The sequence below is a fragment of the Oncorhynchus mykiss genome, chromosome 10 (genome assembly GCF_013265735.2).
Source record: "Oncorhynchus mykiss isolate Arlee chromosome 10, USDA_OmykA_1.1, whole genome shotgun sequence".
NCBI lineage: Eukaryota > Metazoa > Chordata > Actinopteri > Salmoniformes > Salmonidae > Oncorhynchus > Oncorhynchus mykiss.
The window spans coordinates 64064939-64092880 of NC_048574.1; the positions used below are offsets into that span (position 1 = coordinate 64064939).

Below are 27942 nucleotides of genomic sequence, written 5' to 3' on the forward strand. Positions count from 1 at the left end.
CGGGTAACGTTAGCCATTCGATTCGCTATTTAACAGTCTTGTTTAGCAGTCTTATGGTTTGCGGGTAGAAGCTGTTCAGGCTACTATTTAGAGCTGAGCGATATATCAACTTAATTCTACGTTTTTTATGTACGCTTGTTCTCATGTTGTATGTTTGGTCTCGTCGCCTTCGCTCCTCTGTGCTGTGCGCACCTTCCCATTTAGCCTACAGCAGAGATGTGTATATAATGACGAGATGCACGTCTCCGTCCTAATAATGGGAGTCGTTGTCCCAAAGGCCACAAGGCAGTCGACAAACCCCAAAATAAGCCCATAGAAACACATTGGCCTTATTTTGGACAGGTTTTTAGCAAGAGTGAAATCTCTCGCCTGTTCCTCTTTGGTTTACACGCACACCAAACCTCTTCCCTGCCTTTCACGTTAACAAAGTTGAGAGATCACATCTTTCTCTCTGACAAGCGTGTTCAACTCTCCAATTGCCTAAATACACTGGAGTTGCTTACCAAGACGACATGAAATGTTCCTGAGTGGCCAAGTTACAGTTTTGACTTAAATCAGCTTGAAAATACTTGAAAATGGCTATATAGCAATGATCAACAACCAACTTGACAGAGCTTGAAGAATTTAAAAAACAATAATGAGCAAATATTGTACAATCCAGGTGTGCAAAGTTCTTAGACTTACCCAGAAAGACTCACAGCTGTAAACGCTGCCAAAGGTGATTCTACAATGTATTGACTCGGGGGGGTTGAATACTTATTTAATCAAGATATATTAATGTTTATCTTCTATTTATTAAAAAAGTTAGCATTTTTATTCCACTTTGACCGAGTATTTTGTGAGATCGTTGACAAATAATGATAATTATCCATTTGAATCCCACTTTGTAACACATAATGTGTAAAAAGTCAAGGAGTGTGAATACTTTCTGAAGGCTCTGTAGCTCAATATTTGAATGATTAATGAATGATTTTGTTCATCTTCATCAAGGGTGATAATAATTATGGAGGTGACTGTACATATACAGAACATAATATAGGGCCTTCAAACTCAAGTCTGGACCTCGAAACCAGTTCCAATGTACTTTGTCATTGTTACCCTCTAAATCAGGGGCAAATTTAGACCTGGGACACCAAGTGTGTGCAATTAATTATCAGGTAGAACAGAAAACCAGCAGGCTCTGGGTCCTCATAGGGTAAGTTAAATAGCGACAGCCTTTAAAAAGCAACGAATCCCTTTGAAAACCAGTCAGAAACTACAAAGTGTAAATAGGATGATTTTGGTCATAAAATCAGTCTCTTCTAAAACGGAGTTTGGAACATCCGTGCATCACAACGGGTAAATGAAGGTTGGGTTTTGATTTGACAATGTCCATTTGCTCACTAACATGGGGTGAACATCTGCAGTGGCTGCGCTCTATCCAATAGCATAGACAGTGAGACAGACCTGCCCATCAGCTCCTTAGATGTAAAATTGGGCAACTAAAACCCCCAACGGCAAAAACATCCAAATGAATTAAAGATTTTAGTTATCTTAGTTAGATTCATTATGGGGATTTTGAGGAAGTGAAATAGGATCCCGCGTCTACAGTGTTTCATGGGGGCTAATCATTAACCAAATGCGGAATCGGTGAGGAAACACACCTCTAAGACTGGAATCTCGTTTTTTTAATGAACAACAGATAACCACACGTGTCAATCAGCTTGTTCAGTGGCTCTATAAATACCGCTGATGGTGGGTGTTAATATTAATATTTACCTTACTTAGGTGATGTAGATGGAATAAAGTAATTATATTATTTTCTACTCTATTCCTGTTAACACACTGTTCTTTCTAAACAAGTCTGCTCTCAGCTTGAAAGATACTGACCATGAATATGAGATTTGATGTGTCATGTAATAAGCAGTAACGTAATTCAAAGAACAGCGCGCATACGTTTTTCATTTAAAGACGCCATTTTGAGCCATGACGCCGACCAATTCGATCCGTTCTCTTCAGCGTAAACGGAAGTGAACATTGACCAACAACAATTTCGTACCTTAGTGTTTTTATTGCTGTTATTTAGACGTTTATTAACACCCTGGAACTCAGAATATGACTAATTTAACTGCATAGCCTCACATACGTACACCCAGGTAGTATATAATTCGCGTTGGAGACAGAACTTGGTTGGTAGATAGTAATGCTAGGTAACTTAGCTGCTAACAATGGCTAAATGTATGGTTTTTCACACTCAAATAGCCTCCATCATGGAGGTGCTAGCGAATGCAGCCGTGGCAGAGATTTGTAAACTCGTCGACGACGACTATGCAGTGTTTCGTTTGGAAATAACTCAAAGCCAGAAAGAAAACAGGACATTGCAGAGGAAACTACAGCTACTTGAACTGAAGGTGGCACGGGAGCGCGCAGAGAGGACAACTCGAGAGCGCGCACTAGCTAGTCGTCCCAGTAGTGTCAAAATCCTCGACCGATACAGAGGAATGGCAAGAGGTACATTTTGATTTTGCAGAAGGCCGAGGCTGTGGGGCCTGTCGCCCCGTTCCCCTCTGTGCTTGTGTTCAAATGTGTTACCCAGAATTGGTTCTTGGTCAGTTTTTGGATAGTATGCAATACTTCCCCATCTTGCATAATTATTTTATTTGACCTTTATTTTACCGAGCAGGTCAATTAAGAACAAATTCTTCATGCACAAAGACACAATACTATATTCAAATCAGATTCTTGATTTACTGAATTTCCTATTGTCATAATAAATTAAAATAATCTGATGCATGGAACATAATCAATCCATCAATAAATAGTATATCTAGATGTTATGATAAGTGTTACCTTCGATCCTCCTTGCCAATTGTAGATATTGTCAATAGTGTACAATATAGCATTAAGCATGGACAGTACCTAATTTAACTACCTCTTTTCCCCCAATCACTGTCTTAGGTGAAGGACATCTCACTGGAGGCCACAGGAGCTTTGTGAAGCCAGTAGGACACAACGTGTGGAGAGATGACCAACCAATAGCTATAGATGAGGGCAGTGGAACCTCCACCCAGCATGTTATCGTGAAAGCGGTAAGTGTAATAGTGTAACATAAAAAATGACAATAAATCAAATGTGGCCCGTTTGTTTTAAAGGCTCCCCTCAGCTATTCACTTGCTTACATGTACATCCTGATTTATCTGCCATAAGGGAGCTTGTGAGACTTTCCTATGACATTGTTATCTAATTCTACTCATGTACCGGTAATAATCTCTCTTCTTGTGTCAGTCTGCAGATGCAGAGGCTGCAGGTCCTGGGTTCAAGCTGGAAATGTATGAAGGAAAGGAGGACCCACTGCACAGCAGAGACATTCAGACTGGAGTGCTTGCTGTAGCCACGGAGGACCCCACCCTCGCCCCAGCACTGCCCAAGGCCCAATGCAGCATCACGGAGGTCAGTGGAACGCTGAACACCGTCCTCAAGTCAGAGACAGACACTGAGACTTTAACGGTGCTGGAGCGACTGGGCTGTCCTCCTGCTCCCCGCACAGAGTATTTAGTTTACGGGAGCCCGAGGACGGCTCTGTTCCATCAGGACTCAGGTGATGCGTTACAGACTGGCAATGATCCGTCCTGTTCATACGCTACAGAGATGATACCTGGTGACATGCCTGTGGGCTTAGATACACAGACTAATTCAATGAGAGGGGACTGGAACCGGTACAGTAGTAGTGTCTACTCTGAAATGTGTCTAGATAAGAAAGGGGAGCGTCTGGTCATAGATGAGGTGACTGTGAAAGTGGAGGGTGATGCTCTTCTGACATGGAATGCAGACGAGACTCACTTAGGAGAAGGACACTCTCAGGAAAACAAGAGTGACTTCTTAGACTACAGGGAAAGCTTAGAGCCAAATCCAAATATTGCAACCCACTCCCCTTTACACACGCTCAAGGAACGCGACCCAGTGTCCACGTCTATGGCACCTTCCGATTCACACAACCATGCCCTTATCGATCAGGTATTGAACTCAAACGACAAGACTAGAGCCCAGTCCCAGGGAGGGGGAGCAACATCAGGCGTTAATAAGGAGAAACGGTTCTTCTGCATGTTCTGTAACAAAGGCTTCAACTGCCCTCAGAAGGTGGAGATCCACCAGAGGGTCCACATAGGGGTGAAACCCTTCAGCTGTACCCAGTGTCACATGCGCTTCTCCCTGGCTTGGAACCTGAAGATCCACCAGAGGGTCCACACAGGGGAGAAACCTTACAGCTGTACCCAGTGTCACATGCTCTTCTCCCACTCGTCCAGCCTGAAGAGGCACCAGAGGATCCACACAGGGAAGAAACAATTCAGCTGCCCCTAGTGTGGGAAGACGTTCTCCCACCAGAATCAGCTGATGATGCACTTGAAGTTTCACACTGGAGAAAGGTCGTCTGCCTGTGCGCACTGCGGGAAGAGGTTCTCAGAGAGGAGCTACCTCAATAAGCAGAAAAAACATTTGACTGTATAATATAGAAAGTAACCATTCCACTCGATAGCTTCTGACATTTAGATCAAACCCTGCATTAAAGACAGATACATTTTCATTTGGAATAACAAGAGTAACAGATTTCAGTGTTGAATATTCCTGTGTAGAATATTGCATTGAGACAGTGGTCGTGTCCAAATACCCATACTAGCGTACAACATACTTAAACTGCATACTAATTTCGGCATTGGATCTAGTAGAATTCACTCACCTTTTCCCACTCACGTGTTTGACAACAGCTGATCATCAGATAAATGAATGCTCTGTACCAAAATGAACGAATGGCGGGAGTCTATGTAATCACACAATAGAGATGCATTCAGTGTACTATTTTCAACATTTCATATACTATAGAATTGTATTTTTCAGCATACTATTTAGTAGGCTACTATGGGTATTTGGACACAGGCATTGTGTGATTTAAGGCATATATAAGCCTAAAAAGTCTGTTACATATCGTGTTTGTACTGTGTAGGCTATATGATGTTCACAAATGCCTATTTCATTACTTCCATTCAACTACTTGATTTTTTTCCCCAAGACACTTTTCAATGAGAAAAATAATGCAGTTTGTCAAGTTCATGCAGATTTTTTTAGACTTTTTGGGGTCATTTTAGCAGATGCGGTTATCCAGAGCGACTTACAATTTTTGCATTCATCTTAAGAAAGCTGGGTGAGACAACCACAAAACAGTCATAGCAAGTACATTTTTCCTCACTAAAGTACTTATCAGCAACGTTCGGGCAGGGACTCTTCTGTCTTAGCTTCAGGGGGAAGCTGGTTCCACCATTGGGGTGCCAGGACAGAGAAGAGCTTTGACTGATCTGAGTGGGGGCTGATCCCTCATAGGGGTGGGACGGCCAAGAGACAAGAGGAGGCAGAACAGAATGCTCAGGTTTGGGTGTTGGGTTTGAGCATAGCCTGAAGGTAGGAAAGGGCAGTTCCCCTTGCTGCTCTGTAGGCAAGCACCATGGTCTTGTAGTGGATGCAAGCTTTGACTGGAAGCCAGTGGAGTATGCTGAGGAGTGGGGTGACATGGCAGAGTTTAGGAAGGTTGAACACCAGGTGTGCTGCGGCATTTTGTAACAGTATTTTTATTGGAATTTCACACTTCTCACCCATATTAAGAGATACAACAACAGAGACAAAGCACACAAAAAAACAAAAAAAAACAGCACTCACTTACACATACCTACACATATATATATATATATATATATATATATATATATATATATATATATATATATATATATATATATACATACATACATACATACATACATACATACATACATACATACATACATACATACACACCCATACATACGTACACCATTTTCCTCTTCCCGCTCGGTGCTTCTCTCACCCCATCCCCATCGTTGCGTCTCTCAATACATACATTTTAAACAAACTTACAAACAGAAATTAAACAAAAAAGCTCAGTTTAAACCAAGAAGTTAGGTTCAACACATGGAACGTACAGTGTAGTTCTGAAATACATAGATCCCGCCATTCTAAGAGAATCCTTGCAGCATAATAGCTGATACCTCAGGTTCTAGGTAATTTAGATAAGGTTCCCATACTTTGTAGAACTGGTCTGTTTTAGAATGCAATGTACATGTCAGATATTCCAGAGGCACCCATTCAAATAGTATCTTATGCCAATCTTTAATAGAAGGAACCTTATCACTAATCCACTGTAAAAGGATGTTTTTCCTCGCTGCGAAGGTAAGGATGTTGTAAAGCCTCCTTTTACCCACAGAAGTAACATGCCTACTAGGGAGACCCAACAGTAAATAAATTGGGTCCAATTCTAGATCAACCCCTAGGATCTTTTCAATTTCTTGCAGAACACCAGACCAGTATCTTTGTATTTTGGTACATGACCATAAACAATGTGTTAGGGTGCCTGTATCAGTTTTGCATTTAAGACACTGAGGAGAAGAGGAAGTGGGGCTAAAAGCATGTCTGCGATTTGGGGATATATGCAATCTGTGTATTATTCTTAATTGGATTGCTCTAGTACAATTACATATAGATATTGTTTTTGCATATCTCCAAATGTCCTCCCACATCTCTTCGTCAATAGTAACAGACAATTCTTTCTCCCACACTTGTTTCACCCTCTGTGTGTTGACAGCAGAAAAGGACCTTAAAGTATCATAAAACAGACTTAGACATTTTCCTTTGTGGGAAAAAAAGCATTCTTTCAATGACAGACACATCAGGGTTACCAATTACGGTGGTGCTCTTCAGAATATAATGTCTTACTTGTAGGAAGCGGAAAAAGTCCTGCTTTGGGAGTTGATATTTCTCGACCATCTGCTCAAATGACAATAAAATCTTATAAGCAAATAAGTCATTTAGCCTGCGTATGCCCTTATTAAGCCAAAAGTTAAAGCCAGCATCCAGCAATCCTGGACTGAAATCTGGGTTGTTAAGAATTGGGGTAAGAGCAGAGGTTAGTTTGGACCTTCCCAGGAAGCGTTGAACTGACCTCCATACTTTGAGTGTGTTAAGTGTAACGGGATTATTGCAGTGATCTTCTACAGACTTGAAACTTCTGAAAAATAAAAGATCCTGTAAGGGGTATTTTGAAAGAGAAGTCTCAATGTCTAACCAAATAATGGAGTCATCATTTGTGATCCAGTCAGAAATATAACAAAGGTGGGCACACCATTGATAGAACCTGATATTGGGCAGGTGCAAGCCGCCCATAGAACTTGGCAGCCGCAATATTGGCATCTTAAGTCTTGGCTTGCGTTTACTGTACACACGAAATACAGTGCATTCGGAAAGTATTCAGACCTCTTGACTTTTTCCATATTTTGTTATGTTACAGCCTTATTCTAAAATAGATAATTGTCCCCCCCCCCCTTCAATCTACACACAAAACCCCATGATGACAAAGAAAAAACAGGTTTTTAGAAATTTTTGCAAAAGTATTAAAAAAATAAAATAAAACAGGAAATGACACATTTACATAAGTATTCAGACACTTTTCTCAGTAGTTTGTTGAAGCACTTATGGCAGGATGCACCTAAGCTCAATTTCAAGTCTCATTGCAAACGGTCTGAATACTTATGTAACTAAGTATTTATTTTTAAAAATTTTAATACAGTAGCAAAAATTTCTAAACCAGTTTTTGCTTGGCCATTATGGTGTATTGTGTGTAGATTGATGAGGGAAAAAAGTATTTAATACATTTCAGAATAAAGCTGTAACATAACAAAATATGGAAAAAGTCAAGGTGTCTGAATACTTTCCGAATGCACTGTATACCTACACATACCCACACACTAACAAACAACAACCGTACACGTCAAAATAGTTTGGTCAAGTTTGTGTGATGATGACTTTTGACTTATCTGTTGTTTTTACACACAACATATTTATGTCCACCATGATGGGTTTAACCACCATTAAGTAATTCGGTAACTACAGTATAGGACTCAAATGTAGTGAGGATGGGTTAATAATACTCTATGTTGAAAGTGTGTTTATTATCTGTGTGTGTGTACGTACCTTAGGGTAGTGTATGTCTGTGTAATCTGTATCACCTGTCTGTTCCAGGAGGAGGAGGGTCCAGAGGTGCTGCTGGTGAAAGAGGAGGGCTGTGAGGAGGGTCTGGGGAACCCTGAGGGTAGAGATGGAATAATTGATACTAAGCTCTGATACTCCGTTGCAGTTTTCAAAGCACTACTGATTCGACACAACGTATCGATGCTTGTATCAAAGTGGCAATACCACGTGATGATGATAATCGAAGCTTCGGACGTCACACTACTATCTGACAGGTGTCGGAACTGGTGCCGCGTTGAGGTGCTAGTCAGATCTAGGAAACTGACATTTCTGACTTGCCAACTGGCTGTAGTTATATGCGTGCCGTGTCAATTTCCGAGTTTCTAAGTTCCGACTAGCATGTGAACGCAGACCTCTGTTGGCAGCCTTAAAAAAAATCTTAGTCTAGATATTTCACATTCTTAGTAGGTGGAAAGATAGCTCAGGGCGTAGAGCTATATGGCAGATGAATGTATCCTGAAACTGTAGCACACCCTTAAGAAACTTAGTCATGAGCCGGTGGCTACCAAGAGGCCATCCTGCTTTTCATTATGACATGCTGAAATAGCTGCTGCGTATACCTTAAATGTAGATGCAGCCCTGCCAGCATCTAACAAACACCTCAAGAATACAGTTCTTATGCCGCAAGATTCTGGAGCAACCCCTGGCTCCCCACACCACAGGCAGAACACGCGCCACCTTGTGTCATAGGTTGACGTGGTGGAGGGGGCTCTGGCACTCTGTAAGATGTTAACAACAGAGGGCTCAAGATCTAAACCAGACCATATTCGGTGTCCAGTGGCCAGGCCCACAGCTGCAGGCGGGAAGAATTCGGATACCACAATGTTCAGCTTCACTGAGAGGTGTACAGCTCTGAGTGAGGCCAGATTCTTCTGTGAACACAGCAGAAGAGTATGTACCATCTGGTGGAGGCGGATGGAACCCAGAACCCCTTGGTGGTTTATGTACACTACCACTGTGGTGCTGTCAATCTGTACCAGCACGTATGTCCCTCAGTTGTGGGAGTAAGTTGAGCAGAGCTAGTTGGACTGCTCTCAACTCCAGCATGTTGATGTGGAGTTTGGACCAGCTGGGGCTCCAAGTCCCGCTGGCTGTCCTCCCCCTCAGTTCCCTCCAATGGACTCTGCACAAGCATATCCCGCCCGAAAGGAATTTCAGGGATCTGCATCTTGCCAGTGCTCGCGTGCATTCCTTGGACACAGTCAGGCGACAATACCTGTGTTCCTTGGAACGTAAACCTTGAGCATTGCACCACCTCTGCAGGGTTCTCAAGTGTAGAAGGCCCAGTGGGGTAAAAAGAGAGGTTGCGGAGAAGAGATCCATCAGTCTCTGACACTGACGAAGTCACCTTCTGGTCTTGGACAAAAGGATTGAGCTGATCTACTATTTTCTGGACTCACACTTCAGTGAGGTGAGCCCTCATTAGAGACGAGTCAATCCTCATGCCCACGATGGTCACAGTGCGTATGGGGACCAGGTGGCTTTTTTTGTGTGTTCAACCTGAGGACTAGCTCTGAGATGTGCTTCAGGAGAGATGTCGTGACTGCTGCTGCCTGTTCTTGTGACTGAGCACAGATTAGCCAATCGTCTAGGTAATTTAGTACAATCATCCCTTGTGATGTTAGCGGTGCTAGAGCGGCATCCATGCATTTTGTGAATGTTCTTGGTGCCAAGGAGAGGCTGAAAGGTAACACTTGGTAATTGTACGCTATGCCGTTGAATGCAAAGTGCAGGAACGTCCTGTGAGCCGGGTGGATCGGTACGTGGAAGGAAACATATTTTAGGTTGACAGTGGTGAACCACTGGCCTGGGCTGATAACATCTTGAAGGGCAGGGTTTTCAAGCACCGGTGGAGAGACATCAAGTCCAGGATGGGGCGAAAGCCGGCATCCCTCTTGGTGACTAGGAAATATACTCCATAGAACCCACTGTGGTGTTCTGATGCTTTGATTTGTCTGATTGCATTCTTTACCAACAGGGAGGTAATCTACAGTTGGAGAGCTTCTCTTTTCAGTGGGTTGGCTGTTGTAGTTGACCAAACTTCTCTGAAAGGTGGTGGCCGGCAATGGAACTGCAGTTTGTACCCGTCTAGGTATTGTATCCAGCACCAAGGAGGACTCCACAAGCTCCCACTTTGCCCCGGGGGCATGGGAGAAGCGGCTGATGCCGGGGCCACACCCATCAGGATGACTGAGGGGGCACGTCCTTCTTCGGAGCAGAGGGATGGTGCTTGTTATGCCGCTGCCTGTGCTGGTGGTGGCGCCACTGCTGAGCCAGAGCCTGTTGACGTGGCTGATCAGGGTGTGGCTGGCTTGGGGGAGGGCCCAAGCGGCCTCACAAGGTAGGAGAGAGCTTGAGGTCTAGACTTCAATGGTCTCTGGGTAGGGTAACGCGGGGCAGGGGGGACCCATGAAAGACTGCAGGGTCTCTTTGTCTTTCCGCAGCTTCGCCATTTGGTCCAAAATGGTCTCCACACCAGGACCCCCCCCCCCCCCCCCAAAAAAAAAACTTGGCCTGGTGAGATGGGGAGCTCCATAAAGGGTTTCTTCAGAGGCCAACATCTTTGTCTGTAAGAGCCAAAGCTGTCTGCGTGACGAGATGACCGTAGACAGGGCTTTGCCATTAGCACGTGACTCACTCATAAAAACAGCAGGTCTTTGCTGTATTCGTTGACAGTCTCTCTCTAGTCATGGTTTTAAACGTTTTGAAATCTCACAGCATCAATTTTGCCATAGCTTTCTTTTATGCCTCCTAAGTTACTGCAGACTCTGTCATCTGATCAATCTGATTGACAAGTGGAGGCATAGCACTGTCCAATGCCAATTCCTCCTTTGGCCACCTTTCCTTCCAGTTCTCTGCTGCCAATGACTGGAACGAACTGCAAAAATCACTGAAGCTGGAGACTCATGTCTCCCTCACTAACTTTAAGCACCAGCTGTCAGAGCAGCTCACAGATCACTGCACCTGTACATAGCCCATCTGTAAATAGACCAACTACCTCATCCCCATACTGTTATTAATTTTGCTCCTTTGCACCACAGTATCTCTACTTGCACACTCATCACTCTAGTGTTTAATTGCTTTATTGTAATTATTTTGCCACTATGGCCTATTTATTGTCTTACCTCCCTTATCCTACCTCATTTGCACACACTGTATGTATATCAACTTTTTCTATTGTATTATTGACTGTTTGTTTATTCCATGTGTAACTCTGTGTTGTTGTTTGCTTTGCTTTATCTTGGCCAGGTCGCAGTTGTAAATGAGAACTTGTTCTCAACTAGCCTATCTGGTTAAATAAATTAAAAATATATATAAAGAAATAGTGCACTTGAATTCCTCTCCAGGCCCACGGGGAAGGCAGAGTTTGTACCTTCAGACACATGAAATGGCAACAGTTTTCCTACCCAGCGCGCAGGGCAGCTGAATTGTCTGCACCTACCAACAACAGCCCGAGACTAATAAAAAAAATGTTTTTAAAGGAACTTAATCGCCTTTATCGTTGTTGTTTTTTACAGAAATGTTTGGCGATTGACTGGTTGGTGACCACTGAAGTAGACGGATATGAATAATTTAGCCTTACTAATGTTACAATACTAATGATTTGAGTCGCACCTGTGTGTCTGTGGGCTTGATTAAAGAGGAGGAAGACACTGATTAGCTGCGGGTCATTACCTGGAAAGTAACTATTAGTGATGTATTATTGTTGTGTACTATTAGGCCTACATACTGTCTATACAGTATGTGTGAAAACCATTGTTGGAAACTGTTCTTTTCACTCACCAATAATGTGTTAATTTAATAGGCCAAATCAGATCTCAAAACCAACTGACCACTTCAACCATATGTCCAGCAAGAAGCATAGCCATCATTTCTACCATTGAACTTGCTTACTCTAGTCACTTTCACACAATAATGGAAACACAGATTTAACAGAAGTTCTAAACTCAATCATTGTGGTTTTCTAAGAAATGCACTTGTGTAAATACAAGAAAAAAACAAATGTTGATAAAAGACTGGTCATTAAACATATATTATGTTTCCAATGTTTTAGGCTAAACCTAGCTATTTATCCAATTCATCCAGTGTTGATCATTGATTCGAAATGGGACATTTGTGAAATGTTTACTTTAAATCATTAACACAAAAGATAATCATACAATCAGAGGGAGATATGAGCTTTGTAAATGTAAACAAAAACATGCATGATGTAGATTTCTAAATGAAAACATGTATAGGCTACAATTTAGGATTGTTATATAACAGAACATTTGACATTTGATTGAACTTGCCAGGGAATGCTGAAATACCTCCAGAGATCCTGAACCAAGTTTCTGCAACATTAGGCTCTCTCTCTGGACAACTTCTACAACCAGCTGTGGTATTTGGTATTTTATTAGGATCCCCATTAGCATGTTGCAAAATCAGCAGTTACTCTTCCTGGGGTCCCCACAGAACATTAATAGACAAGTGTTTGGCTGCCACCTGTTCCCGGCCAGTTTCTCACATTCGATCAACCTAAAGAGGATTAGGATTTCTTACACAGGGGAGAAACCCTACAGCTGCCACCAGTGTGAGAAGAGGTTCTCCCACCAGCACCAGCTGAAGAGGCACCTGAAGATCCAAACAGGAGAGAGGCCATTCGGCCCATGTATAGCGTATAGTTCCAGTCAGTATTAGATAGAATGCCTGCCTGTAGGGAAAACAACCTGTGGTTACCCAGGTACAAATGCAAATCTTGTCTGCTTGTTTTAGTGAATTGCAAAACCACATTTAAGAAAAGTACGTCTAAAAATTACTTTTCAACATTGTCTGCTCCAGAGTGTTCTCACTACTTAGAAAAACATCATATTGTATGTAGGGATTCCCTCATACCCCTTTTCATGACGGTGATACCAGCCATGTGAGTGAGTGAATCCTACCTACCGACTGGACCATTAAACTAGCAAAGACCAACAACGCAAAACTAACAGATACAAGTAATGAGTGAGTGGAGTAACAAATGGTCTATACAAACGTTAAACGTCTTAACACTCGTGCTCTAGGTGGCACTGTAAAATAAACTTGACAGTGGGGACTGAAGTACTATTACTTTTAGCTTTATATCTGAAGAATAGTAACGATTAACACTCTCCAGTGCTGCTTGTTGTTCTGTGTGCCACTGCCGTGCCATGTCCTCCCTGAGGAGCATTCTGAGTGGTGCAGTGAGCGTGGCTTCATCTTGGATATACTGGGTTAGGAAACGTGTCATACCCAGTAAACTCTGTCTTCTGGTGGGAGCATCTGTGCGACTGCTGTCACCTTGGAGTTGTCTGCGCTGATGTGTCCCATGCACTTCACTCACCATGTATTGCATCTTGTCAGCATAGAACTTCATATTCAGAGGGATAGCTCTGCCCATCACCTGCTGTAGAATGTGGTCATGATCTTCTTTGGTGGCTGCTGCAATTACATGGACTGAAGCATGGTAACTATTAACACTATTAATAACACTAACACACATATCCCCTTGACCTTAAACCTCAAGAGTGATACTGATTGGCTGTTAAACACAATGGAGTTATGGACTAGCATTAAAGGTGTATAGCTCCATATAATACATTACCTGTGATTAAATGTTTTCCACACACATACTGTAGCTGGCTACGTGTAGCCTGCTTGGCCCCCACATTTCCCACACTCTGTGCTGACTGACTTGGTTATTTTTGTATCATTGCAGGGACTGAGTTTCCCTTGTCACAGTCGAGCAAAACATTATACTTCATTCACGTAAGGACATTTTTTAAATAATTAACTCCAATGGCTCCATATTGTTAGGTACTCAAATCATGGTGTTAGAGGCGGGCTTAACTGTGGTTAACATTTTATAATATCATGTTTCTGTTTGTACAGCAAATAATTTATTATATAAACCTTTATATGCTCTTCTGTACAATTTGTGTTTACACAGTCTGCAGTCCATGAGGACCTGCTGATATCCGGTGTTGCTGGTAGGAGAGACTGGACCTCTGAAGCGGCTGGTCACAACCATGGCCCCAGATCAGGAGACGTCGCTGTTTATTCCAGAGTAGAAACCGGGAACGAACCACAAGGGACAGAGACTCCACCACTACACAGAACACAACCAGTGGACAGGTGGACTGAATAACTTCAGTCCTGGTGGTCATCAGAGAGAGAGGCTCCAGTCAGGGATCCAGTCTGCAGCCCAGACCCTTATCTTCACAGTCTCAGTGCAGGGATGGAGAAGGACCTGGGGCTGATAGGAACAGGAGGGTCTCTCTCTATGATACAAACACCACGCTATCCATGATGAACAGAGCAGGTCACGCTGGGCTTCAGCCTTCACATAGTGGTGGGAGATCCAACTGGTGGTAGTCTATCAGCAAGTCTGTCTTCTCCTTCAGGGTCTTGTTTAATGCCTGGGGACTGGGTTGGTAGAAGGCCTGGACCTGGGTCTAGCCTTCCTTAGCTACCTCATGGTTACCCCATGAATGCAGACAGGGTCAGGATGGGCGTTCACCACAAAAGGTACATCTAACACTAGGGCTAAGAGGGTAATTAACCACATATCCCTCATTAACTTGTCATTTGAAACAGGCTTGTGTAAATACCTGTTTTAGAGAGACAGTAAACCTAGGCTAGAACAAGGACAGTTGAATATTTACCTTACTGGGGTGATGTAGATGGAATAAAGTATTTCTAATATGTTCTACTGTATTCTTGCTAACACACTATTCTTTCTAAACAAGTCGGCTCTAAGCTTGAAAGATAGATACTGATCATGAATAGGATATTTGATAAGTAAGTACCGTAATTCAAAGAACAGCGCGCATTCTTTTTTTTCATTTAACCACACCATTTGAGCTATGACGCCAACCAATTAGATCCTTTTTCGTCAGTGTTAACGGAAGTGAACATTAAATCAAGAACAATTTTGTACGTTAGTGTTTTTGATTGTTGTTATTTAGACGTTTATTAACACCCTGGAACTCAACATATGACAAATTTATCTGCAAAGAATCACATACCCCGGGTAGTATTTAATTCGCGTTGGAGACGGGATTTGGTTGATAGATGTTATTTAAGTAAAGCTAGCTAGTAGCTGCTAACAATGGCTAAACGTATGGTTTTTCACACTCAAATAGCCTCCATTATGGAGGTGCTAGCGAATGCAGCCGTGGCAGAGATCTGTAAACTCGTCGACGATGACTATGCAGTGTTTTGTTTGGAAATAACTCAAAGCCAGAAAGAAAACAGGACATTGCGGACAGAACTGAAAGTGGCACGGGAGCGCGCAGAGAAGACAGCGCGAGAGCGCGCCCTAGCTACTTGTCCCAGTAGTGTCAAGATCCTCGACCGATACAGAGGAATGGCAAGAGGTACATTTTTATTTTGCAGAAGGCCGAGGCTGTGGCGCATTTCGCCCCGTTCCCCTCTGCACATGTGTTCAGATGTGTTACCCATAATTGGGTCTTGGTCAGTGTTTGGATAGTATGCAATACTTCACTTGATTACTTAACTATCTTGTTCATTTTTATGTATTTTACCAGGCAAGTCAATTAAGAACAAATTCTTCTTGCACAAAGACACAATACCATATTCTAAGCAGATTCTTGATTTGCTGAATTTCCTATTGGCATGCTCAATTAAACTAATGTGATGCAAGGAGCATAATCAATCCACCAATAAATAGTATATCAATAAGAAGTGTTACCTTACATCCTTGCCAAATGTAGACAGTGTCAATAGTGTACAATATAGAGTTGCGCATTGACAGTACCTAATTTCACCATCCCTTTTCCCCCAATCACTCTTTTAGGTGAAGGCCACAGGAGCTTTATGAAGCCAGTGGGACACAACGTGTGGAGAGATGACCAACCCATAGCTATAGATGAGGGGAGTGGAACCTCACCCCAGCATGTTATCGTGAAAGAGGTTAGTGTCATAGTGTAACAAATTACAGTACATCAAATGTGGACAGTTTATTTCAGAAAGGCTCCCCTCAGCTATTCACTTGCTTACATGTACATCCTTATTTATTTGCCATAAGGGAGCTTGTGAGACTTCCCTATGACATTGTTATCCAATTCTACTCATGTACCGGTAATGACCTCCCCTCTTCTTGTCTCAGTCTGCAGAGGCTGCAGGTCCTGGGGTCAAGCTGGAGAGGTCTGAAGGAGAGGACCCACGGCACAGCAGAGACATCCAGGATGGTGCAGCGTCTGGAGTGGCACCCCCTGTAGCCATGGAGGACCCCACCACCAAACCAGCGCTGCCCAAGACCCGACACAGCATCACGGACGTCAGTGGAACGCTGAATGCTGTCCTAAAGTCAGAGACGGACACTACGACTTTAACAGTGCTGGAGCGACTGGGCAGTCCTCCTGGTCGCCACTCTGAGTATTTACTTTACGGGAGCCCGAGGAAGGTTCTGTCCCATCAGGACTCAAGTGACACGTTACAGAATAGCAATGATCCGTCCTATTCATACACTACAGAGACGATACCTGATGACATGCCTGTGGGCTTAGATACACAGACTAATCCAATGAGAGGGGACTGGAACCAGTACAGCAGTAGTATATACTCTGAAGGGTCCCTAGATAAGAAAGAGGAGGGTCTGGTTGTAGATCAGGTGACTGTGAAGGAGGAGGGCGACCCTCCTCTGACATGGAATGCAGACGATACTCACTTAGGAGAAGGACAGTCACAGGGCAACACTAGTGACTTCTTAGACTACAGGGAAAGCTTAGAGCCAAATCCAAATATCGCAACCCACTCCCCTTTACACGCGTTCAGGGATTCAGACCCAGAGTCCACATCGATGGCACCTTCCAATTCACACGGCTGTGTCCTTTTCGATCAGGTATTGAATTCAAAGGATGTAAGGTCCAAGACTCGCGGAGGGGGAGCAACATCAGGCAACAGTAAAGAGAAACGGTTCCTCTGCATGTTCTGTAAGAAAGGCTTCAGCTGCCCCCAGAAGGTGGAGATCCACCAGAGGGTCCATACAGGGGAAAAATTATTCAGTTGTACCCAGTGTCACATGCACTTCACCCAGGCTGGCACCCTGAAGAGACACCAGAGGGTCCACACAGGGGAGAAACCCTTCAGCTGTACCCAGTGTCACATGCGCTTCACACAGTCTGGCAATCTGAAGATCCACCAGAGGGTCCACATAGGGGTGAAACCCTTCAGCTGTACCCAGTGTCACATGTGCTTCTCCCAGGCTTGGAACCTGAAGAGCCACCAGAGGGTCCACTCAGGTGAGAAACCCTTCAGCTGTCCCCAGTGTCACATGAGCTTCTCCCACTCGTCCAGCCTGAAGAGGCACCAGAGGGTCCACACGGGGAAGAAAATGTACAGCTGCCACTAGTTTGGAAATACTTTTCCCCCACCAGAACCAGCTGAAGATGCACCTGAAGCTTCACATGGGAGAAAGGACGTTTGCCTGTGAGCAATGCGGGCAGAGGTTCTCATAGGAGCTACCTCAGGATACACCAGCAGAAAAAACATTTCACTATATAACGTAGAAAGTAACCATTCCACTTGATAGCTTCTGAGTTTAGATCAAACCTTGCATTGAAGACAAAGATACATTCCGATTTAGAATTAGAAGAGTAACAGATTTCAGTGTTGAATATTCCTGTGTAGAATATTGTCCGAATACCCATACTAGCGTACTTCACACTTAAACTGCATATTCATTTTGGCATTTGATCTAGTAGAATTCACTAATGTTTTCCAACTCACGTGTTTGATTATAGCTGATAATCCAAGAAATTGATGCGCCTAGGTTCTGCCTATGTTCTCGCCTGACAGGTGGCTCAGCCTGTAGAGCAGCGCAAGTCAGTCGACTTATAATAGCACAAGATTAAACTAGCTACATTGTATTTCTAACTTTTACATTCTGAGTTTAGATAAGCATAGGCTGCTCAGTTTTTAAAAATGTAACATCCTAAATCATGCCATGTAACCACCATCTTTTGTAAAGTTGTTCGTTTCAAACACTGAGCTAGTGTGCTTTTTCGAATCATGATTTGCAAAATTATTGGTCCCACGGAATTTATTCAATACAATGTTTCTGTCATACACCAACCTCTACTGGACACCTTATTTACCAATTTACTTCGATTTTAAAATCTTATAATACATCAACGCTAGTGCAGGTAGGGGCAGTGATTTGGGATCAGACACTAGCATAGGCACAATATATAATCCTGGCTATGGTTGAAAATGTAGTTTCTTCCTATAGTTAAAATAAAACATTTTGTGTAACCATTGATAATGTTTTGTCTTCGGGATCCTAAATAATACCCATTTTTAATAAACTGGTGGAAAAAAATATAAATAGGATGTGAACCCCACATTCTAATTGAATGTATTAAATCAACGCCCACATCTACTGCACCACGATGTTTTGATGGAGGCATCGGAAAACAAGTATACTGCATATAAACATCAAACATGCTGACCAGCAGATGTCACTGATGGGCACTGTGTTAAAAGCTCAGAGTAATTAACCTTTTTCCGGTACAATTTGGTGAAAGCCCCAAGTTTCAGAAAACATCGATTTCCCATCACCAGAAATTGACCGTGGTGATATAAATCAACTAGTTTTAGGCAATGTTATCATGCAGCTTGGGGTATACACTCAGCTGTTGTTGTCGAAAGAATAAATGCGGTGGTTTTCTAACATGACCGGCAGGAGGCGTCGTACGTCAACTGGCATCCCTTTATACTAGGTGATCAACAATCAAAACAACGAAATGCATTGCTAATCAAATAAATACATGTGCCTCTCATAAACAGTTTAATAAACTGTCTAGTTATTCATACGGCCTAACCTTAGCTTAGGAGACGGAGGAAGGACAATAGTCACACCCCAATAAAATTATTGTTTTGTCTTCAGTTATGGCCGCTAGCATTTCTTAATGAACATTGATGAAAAACGAGGCCAAATCAGGAAGTGCAGCCGCACTTCTTGAATCAACACATATGGAATCTAATTATAATACACTACAATGGATCCATATTTTTAGGTTCTTGAATCGCTGTGTTAGAGATGGACTTGGCTGTGGTTAATATTTTATAATATCATGTCCCCCAGACACGATCAGGACACGCATGTTGAAATACCAAAACAAACTCTGAACCAACTATATTAATTTGGGGATAGGTCGAAAAATATTACATATTTATGGGCATTTAGCTAGCTAGCTTGCTGTTGCTACCTAATTTGTCCTGGGATATAAACATTGGGTTGTTATTTTACCTTAAATGCACAAGGTCAACTTTAAGGTGCATTACCACAACCAACTGGACTGGAGTCTGGACCTCAGTTCATCTTTCAATCACCCACGTGGGTATCGGCTCCTAAAAACCAATGAGAAGATGGCTTGTGGGTGGGTATATGTTCCTGCTCCCAAGCGTTCCCAAAACTAGAAAAAAATAATATTGTAGGACTCCCCTCATGCCCCTTTTCATGACAGCACTAACGTTAGCCATGTGAGTGAGGGCTAGCTAGCTACCTGAGTAGGTATTTCAAAATCATAATTTAACAATTCCAAATGTTGTGTATATTTTGTGGTAACTTGTAGAGATAGACGCGGTCAACTAAACAAACATTTGTACACAATGATATTAGGACGGATCTAGGCTAGAACTCGGACAGTTGAATATCAAATCAAATTTATTTATATAGCCCTTCTTACATCAGCTGATATCGCAAAGTGCTGTACAGAAACCCAGCCTATTTACCCAGAATATTTAACTTACCATGGTGATTCTATTATTTACTACTATATTTTTGTTAACACACATTCTAAACAATTCTGCTCTCAGCTTGAAAGATACTGATCATTAGAGATTTGATATGTAACGTAATAAACAGTACCGTTATTGAAACAGGGCGCCAAAATGTTTTATTTAACCACACCCTTTGAGCTATGACGACAACCAATAAGATAATTTCTCTTCAGTTTAAACGAAGATGGCTTGTGGGTATATGCCACTAAAAACCATTTAGGAGATGGGAGAGGCAGGACTTGCAGCGCATCGATTGTCACAAATAGAACAAAGTTATATTTTAGCACCTGGCTACGCAGACGCGAGCAGTGTGGGTGCAATGATTGAATAACATGTACAGTGGGGAGAACAAGTATTTGATACACTGCCAATGTTGCAGGGTTTCCTACTTACAAAGCATGTAGAGGTCTGTAATTTTTTATCATAGGTACACTTCAACTGTGAGAGACGGAATCTAAAACAAAAATCCATAAAATCACATTGTATGATTTTTAAGTAATTAATTAGCATTTTATTGCATGAAATAAGTATTTGATCACCTACCAACCAGTAAGAATTCCAGCTCTCACACACCTGTTAGTTTTTCTTTAAGAAGCTCTCCTGTTTTTCACTCATTACCTGTATTAACTGCACCTGATTGAACTCGTTACCTGTATAAAAGACACCTGTCCACACACTCAATCAAACAGACTCCAACCTCTCCACAATGGCCAAGACCAGAGAGCTGTGTAAGGACATCAGGGGTAAAATTGTAGACCTGCACAAGGCTGGGATGGGCTACAGGACAATAGGCAAGCAGCTTGGTGAGAAGGCAACAACTGTTGGTGCAATTATTAGAAAAGGGTAGAAGTTCAAGATGACGGTCAATCACCCTCTGTCTGGGGCTCCATGCAAGATCTCACCTCGTGAGGTCCCCCTGCTCAAGCCAGCGCATGTCCAGGCCCATCTGAAGTTTGCCAATGACCATCTGGATGATCCAGAGGAGGAATGGGAGAAGGTCATGTGGTCTGAGACCAAAAAGCTCTATTTTTGTCTCATAACTCCACTCGCCGTGTTTGGAGGAAGAAGAAGGATGACTACAACCCAAGAACAACCGTGAAGCATGGAGGTGGAAACATCATTCTTTGGGGATGCTTTTCTGCAAAGGGGACAGGATGACTGCACCATATTGAGGGGAGGATGGATGGGGCCATGTATCGTGAGATCTTGGCCAACAACCTCCTTCCCTCAGTAAGAGCATTTGAAGATGGGTCGTGGCTGGGTCTTCCAGCATGACAATGACCCGAAACACACAGCCAGGGCAACTAAGGAGTGGCTCCGTAAGGAGCATCTCAAGGTCCTGGAGTGGCCTAGCCAGTCTCCAGACCTGAAACCAATAGAAAATCTTTGGAGGGAGCTGAAAGTCCATATTGCCCAGCGACAGCCCCAAAACCTGAAGGATCTGGAGAAGGTCTGTATGGAGGAGGGGGCCGAAATCCCTGCTGCAGTGTGTGCAAACCTGGTCAAGAACTACAGGAAACGTATGATCTCTGTAATTGCAAATTAAGGTTTCTGTACCAAATATTAAGTTCTGCTTTTCTGATGTATCAAATACTTATGTCATGCAATAAAATGTAAATGAATTACTTAAATCATACAATGTGATTTTCTGGATTTTTGTTTTAGATTCCGTCTCTCACAATTGAAGTGTACCTATGATAAAAATTACAGACCTCTACATGCTTTGTAAGTAGGAAAACCTGCAAAATCGGCAGTGTATCAACTACTTGTTCTCCCCACTGTATGTGTACATTTCCTTTGCAGTGCTTGTGCACACGACACGAGCGGTGTGGTCAGCATCTGAGACTGCCATCAATTAATTTGCTTGTGGTGATGAGGGATGTTTTACAAAAACAAAAAAGTCCTTAGCGAGTGGATATAATCAGAGTATCAACACCAATGATACATTTTCAAACCATGGCTTTACTCAAGTGTGTTCTGGCTCTGGCCCAACCCATTGGTTTCTGGACAAATCAGATGATCCCAAATCTGTTTGTATTGGTGAAGGGTTGGGGAGGTACTCAGAACCAAACTCATTGCTGAGAAGAAACTAACGTCCTTGGGCATGGTGTAGCGTTTGGCTGGAGCAAGGAGTCTGGGTAGCCAGACAAAACCTTTATATGCTTTGCTGTACAATGTGTGTTTACAGTCTGCAGTCCATGAGGACCTGCTGATATCCAAGTAGCGGCTGGTCACATATAGCTGTCGCTATACCGTTCCGATACGGTACTGGGACCGAACCGTGAGGGACAGAGACTCCACCACTGCACAGAACACAACCAGTGGACAGTTGGACTGAACAACCTCAAAGGTTGAGGTGGAGAGAGTCAAAAGCTTTAAATGTCATAAATGGTCAAAATCATTGTTTTTCATGCAATTGGATGATATTTCGATGAAACCAGATGATGATGACGACCAAAGTGTGAAAAATGACTGTTGGTTCTACATATTCTATTACCCCTTTTTCTCCCCAATTGGCAGTTAGTCTTGTCTCATCGCTGCAACTTCCATACAGACTCGGGAGAGGCAAACTTGGCCAACAACCTTGGCCAACAACGCTGTGCGTCCTCCGAAACACATCCCAACCAAGCCGCAATGCCCACTTAACCCAGAAGCCAGCTGCACCAATGTCTCAGAGGAAACACCGTACACTAGGCGACCGAGTCAGCGTACACTGCACCCGACCCACCATAGGAGTCACAATGCCCAATGCCTACTTAACTCGGAAGCCAGGAAGCCAGCCGCTTCGGAGGAAACACTGGGCGACCGAGTCAGCGTACACTGCGCCCGGCCTGCCACAGGAGTCGCTAGTGCGTGATGGGACAAGGACATCCCTGCTGGCCAAGCCCTCCCCTAAGCCCCATGGGTCTCCCGGTTGCGGCCGGCTGTGATAGAGCCTTGACTCAGACCCAGAATCTCTAGTGGCACAGCTGGCAACGCAATGGTCTAATGCCTTAGACCATTGCGCCACTAGGGAGGCCCTGTATTCTATTCTCCTGTATTTTAGTCAATGCCACTCCGATATTGCTCAATCTAATATTTCTTAATTCCATTCTTTTAATTTTAGATTTGTGTATTGTTGTGAATTTCAAGATACTACTGCACGGCTGGGGCTAGGAACACAAGCATTTCACTACACCCGCAATAACATCTGCTAAATATGTGTATGTGACCAATAGCATTTGATATGATTTGGAGAAGGCGTCTTTGCAGAGGGGCAAGGTTTATATACCTAGATAGCACAGGAGGTTGGTGGCACCTTAATTGGGGAGAATGGGCTCGTGGTAATGACTGAGATATGAGAATCACAAGAGACATGCCAAATGGAACAAAAAAATGGACATCATTGATGCAATTTAAATGTTGTTTGAGTTGCTTTGTGTGTCACTAAATCTGCTTGAGGTGATTTTACTGCAACACTGCATCCAAGTTGCATAGGCATTCAAAGAACTGTCAGTCAAGGCGAGCTCATGAATATAAGCTCCCCACTCACCCAGCCTTGTCTTTTCAAACCTTCTGGTAGTTAGCCATGAGAGAGAAATGACTTTTTCTCAAATTTGGAGCAATTCCAACGCCCCAAAATATTATGGTCAATACATACAATTCTGAACACATTGTCAATGATCGGGAGTCCCATAGGGCGGCGCACAATTGGCCAAGCGTTGCCCGAGTTTGGGCGGTGTAGGCCATCATTGTAAATAAGAATTTGCTCTTAACTGACTTTCCTAGTTAAATATACATTTTAAATTAAAAAATGTTCAAATGTACAATGCTAATGCAGGGGAACCAATAAATTGTCCAGTATACTTATTGTATGATATTTTCATGTACAAGCGCTTCTGTCTAAACTTCGAAGGTGACTCAGGCTTGACTAATTCTTGTGAAGTGTATCATTGATTTGTATTCTGTAATAAGTTACAAAACAATAGATATGCAGTTGTGTATTGCTGCTGTTTGTCTGATATCCAACAGTCCATGATCAGCTCTGTTGACCATGAGAGCATTTTGCGGAGAATACATGTCTAAAGATGACTTTTCAACATTGCCTGCTCCCAAGCGTTCTCAAACACTAGAAAAAAGTAATATTGTAGGGCTTCCCTCATGTCCCTTTTAATGAAAGAACTAAAGTTAGCCATGTGTGAGTGCTAGCTAGCTACCTGGGTAGGTATTTCAAAACCATAATTTAACAATTCCAAATGTTTTGTATATTTTGTGGTAACTTGTAGAGATAGACGCGGTCAACTAAACAAACATTTTTACACAATGATATTAGGACGGATCTAGGCTAGAACTCGGACAGTTGAATATCAAATCAAATGTATTTTATATAGCCTTTCTTACATCAGCTGATATCTCAAAGTGCTGTACACAAATCCAGCCTATTTACCCAGAATATTTACCTTACTGGGGTGATTCTATTATTTTCTACTATATTTTTGCCAACACACTTCTTTCTAAACAATTCTGCTCTCAGCTTGAAATATACTTATCATGAGATTTGATTTGTAACGTCAAAACAGTTAATGAAACAGGGCGCCAAAATGTTTTATTTAACCACACCCTTTGAGCTATGACGACAACCAATAAGATACTTTCTCTTCAGTTTAAACGGAAGTGAACAGTGACTAAGAGCAATTTCCACGTTAGCGTTTGTATTAGGACGTTTACTAACACCATGGAACTTAAAATATGACATTTAAATGCATAGCGTCACATAATTATCCCAGGTAGTGTTTCATTTTCGTTGGAGACAGGACTTTGTTGATAGATGTTATCTAGGTAACGCTAGCTAGCTGCTAACAATGGCTAACTGTATGGTTTTTCACGCTCAAATAGCCTCCATTATGGAGGTGCTAGCGAATGCAGCCGTGGCAGAGATCTGTAAACTCGTAGACGACGACTATGCAGTGTTTCGTTTGGAAATAACTCAAAGCCGGAAAGAAAACGGCTCATTGCGGAGGAAACTACAGCTTCAAGAACTGAAGGTGGCACGGGAGCGCGCAGAAAGGACAATGCGAGAGCGCGTCCTCGCCAGCCGTCCCAGTAGTGTCAAGATCCTCGACCGAAACAGAGGAATGGCAAGAGGTACATTTTGCAGAAGACCGAGGCGCCCCGTTCTCCTATGCGCATGTGTGACTTTAGATGTTTTAACTCAGCATTTCCCAAACTCGGTCCTCCAGACCGTTTTGTTTTTTTGCCCTAGCACTACACATCTGATTCAAAAAGTCAACTAATCACCAAGCTTTGTAGTGTTAGGGCAACAAAACAAAAAGTGCACACTTTAGGGTCCCGAGGACCGAGTCATGGAAACTGTCTTAACCATAATTGGGTCTTGGTCAGTTTTTGAATTCTATGCAATAATCCTCCTGATTTAAAATAATTATATTTATTTAACCTCTATAAGACTCTATCGTATTCTAACCAGATTCTTCTATTTACTGCATTTCCTATTATTTACTCAATTAAAACAATGTGATGCATTAAACATAATACATCAATCAACAAATAGTACATCAAGTAGTTATGAGATTACCTTACATCCTTGCCAGTTCTAGACAGTAACAATAGTGTACAATATACCATTGAGCATTGACAGTAGCTAACCTAACCACCTCTTTCCCCCCCAATCACTCTCAGGTGAAGGACATCTCACTGGAGGCCACAGGAGTTTTGTGAAGCCAGCGAGAGACAATACATGGCGAGATGACCAACCAATCACTGTTGATGAGGGGAGTGGAACCTCAACCCAGCATGTTATTGTTATAGAGGTTAGTGTAATAGTATTACATAAAAAATACAGTATGTCAAATGTGTCCAGTTTACTTCAGAAAGGCTCCCCTCAGCTATTCACTTACTTACATGTACATCTTCATTTAGCTGCCATAGGGGAGCTTGTGAGACTTCCCTACGACAATGTTATCCAATTAGACTCATGTTCCGGTAATAACCTCCTCTCTTCTTGTGTCAGTCTGCAGATGCAGAGGCTGCAGGTCCTGGGGTGAAGCTGGAGGGGTCTGAAGGAGAGGACCCACGGCACAGTAGTGACATCCAGACTGGAGTGGCTGGAGTGCCCCATGAAGCCACTGTGGACTCCACCACCGCCCCAGTGCCGCCCAGGACCCAACGCAGCATCACGGAGGTCAGTGGAACGCCGAACACCGTCCTCAAGTCAGAGACAGACACAGAGACTTTAACTGTAACACACAGGCTCTTCCATACAGGATCTGACCACAGTTTAGACCCGGAGAGGCTGGGGCTACTGGGCTGCCCTCCTGCTTCCGGCTCAGAGTACTTTCCGGTATGTCACCAAAACCAAAGAACGGATCATTACCGTGGAGATGGTGACACGTTACACACTGGTGGTGATCAGTCTTGTTCTTACGCTACAGACATGGACCGTGGCAACATGCCCTTGGGTTTAGAGACCCAGACTGATCTGTCTAGAGGGGACTGGAACCGGTACAGTAGTAGTGTATACTCTGAAGGATGCCTAGATAAGAAAGGGGAGGGTCTGATTCTAGATGAGTTGAAAGTGGAGGCCGACGCTTCTCCCACATGGAATGCAGATAGTCACCTAAGAGATGGACACTTACAAGGCGGAGATTTCTTAGATTACAGGGAAAGCGTAGAGACAAATCCAAATGTCGCGACCAACTCCCCTTTACGCACGCTCAGGGGTCGCGACCCAGTGTCCACGTTAATGGGGCCTCCCGATTCACACATCCTTTTCAATCAGGTATTGAACTCAAAGGACCAAAAGGCCAAGGCTCTGGGAGGGGGAGAAACATCAGGCAATAGTAAAGAGAAACAGTTCCTCTGCATGTTCTGTAAGAAAAGCTTCAGCTGCCTCCAGAAGATGGAGATCCACCAGAGGGTCCATACAGGGGAGAAACCCTTCAGCTGTACCCAGTGTCACATGCGCTTTGCCCAGGCTGGTAACCTGAAAATCCACCAGAGGGTACACACAGGGGTGAAACCCTTCAGCTGTACCCAGTGTCACATGCGTTTCGCCCAAGCTGGCAACCTGAAGATCCACCAGAGGGTCCACACAGGAGTGAAACCCTTCAGCTGTAGCCAGTGTCATATGCGCTTCTCCCACTCGTCCAGCCTGAATAGGCACCAGAGGGTCCACACAGGAGAAATCCTACAGTTGCCCCCAGTGTGAGAAGAGATTCTCCCACCAGAACCATCTAAAGATGCACCTGAAGGTCCACACAGGAGAAAGGCCGTTCGCGGGAAGAAGTTCTCCGAGAGGAGCTCCCTCAGGATGCACCAACTGAAAAAACATTCCACTCCATAACATAGATAGTAACCAATCCACTCAGGAATGGTTTAGAGCAAGCCCTGCATTAAAGTCAAAGATTAATTTTCATTATTCTCAGCAAAAATATCCGCAGATTTCAGTGTTTAATGTTCCTGAATAGAATATTGCATCCAGATATTGTGTGAATCAGTATATAAGGCATATACATGTGCGTGTGTGTGTGTGTATATATACAACAATACCAGTCAAAAGTTTGGACACGCCTACTCATTCAAGGGTTTTTCTTTCTTTTAAAAAAAATAATTATATATATATATATAATATCTACACTACCTTTTCAAAAGTTTGGGGTCACTTAGAAATGTCCTTGTTTTTGAAAGAAGAGCACTGTGTTTCTGATCAATTTGATGTTATTTTAATGGACAAAATGGGCTTTTATTTAAAAAAACAAGGACATTTCTAAGTGACCCCAAACGTTTGATCGGTAGTGTATATATATATATATAGATATAGATGATGTTCACAAATGCCTATTTCATTACCTCCATTCAACTACTTAATTTTTTTCCCCAATACACTTTTCATTAGAAAATTAATGCAGTTTATCAAGTTCATGCTGATTTGTTGTTGAGACATGTATGTGTGGTTTTCATATGGTGTATTTAACACTTGTTTCTGTTTAATAAAAACAAAATGTGACTTCTCATTCTAAGACTTTTATTGACTGTATTCGAGTGCTTTAT

The 27942-nt window shown here is 42.9% G+C and overlaps 3 protein-coding genes and 1 pseudogene across 3 annotated transcripts in view; all 4 read left to right on the forward strand.

Annotated features, from left to right (window-relative positions):
* LOC110534615 overlaps positions 1-27942 on the forward strand; it is a 143138-nt gene that overhangs the window by 86982 nt on the left and 28214 nt on the right. The gene's annotated exons all lie outside the window — the stretch shown is intronic.
* LOC110534667 (zinc finger protein 28-like) lies at positions 1954-5652 on the forward strand. The gene is made up of 3 exons (XM_021619593.2): positions 1954-2490; positions 2938-3068; positions 3265-5652. The coding sequence occupies exons 1-3, from the start codon at positions 2208-2210 to the stop codon at positions 4336-4338; spliced, it is 1488 nt and encodes a 495-aa protein (XP_021475268.1). The 5' UTR covers positions 1954-2207; the 3' UTR covers positions 4339-5652.
* LOC110534641 (B-cell CLL/lymphoma 6 member B protein-like) lies at positions 3302-18096 on the forward strand. The gene is made up of 4 exons (XM_021619564.2): positions 3302-3429; positions 14039-15467; positions 15908-16023; positions 16220-18096. Exons 2-4 carry the CDS (start codon positions 15200-15202, stop codon positions 17462-17464), a joined length of 1629 nt encoding a protein of 542 aa, XP_021475239.2. The 5' UTR covers positions 3302-3429; positions 14039-15199; the 3' UTR covers positions 17465-18096.
* LOC110534630 lies at positions 24533-27529 on the forward strand (annotated as a pseudogene).

Excerpts from the sequence above, each read along its gene's own strand:
- LOC110534641 (XM_021619564.2), top strand. The coding sequence starts at position 15,200 with ATGGCTAAACGTATGGTTTTTCACACTCAAATAGCCTCCATTATGGAG. Across the intron at positions 15,468-15,907 it reads ATACAGAGGAATGGCAAGAG|GTGAAGGCCACAGGAGCTTT; the intron begins GTACATTTTTAT and ends TCACTCTTTTAG. Across the intron at positions 16,024-16,219 it reads AGCATGTTATCGTGAAAGAG|TCTGCAGAGGCTGCAGGTCC; the intron begins GTTAGTGTCATA and ends TTCTTGTCTCAG.
- LOC110534667 (XM_021619593.2), top strand. The coding sequence starts at position 2,208 with ATGGCTAAATGTATGGTTTTTCACACTCAAATAGCCTCCATCATGGAG. Across the intron at positions 2,491-2,937 it reads ATACAGAGGAATGGCAAGAG|GTGAAGGACATCTCACTGGA; the intron begins GTACATTTTGAT and ends TCACTGTCTTAG. Across the intron at positions 3,069-3,264 it reads AGCATGTTATCGTGAAAGCG|TCTGCAGATGCAGAGGCTGC; the intron begins GTAAGTGTAATA and ends TTCTTGTGTCAG.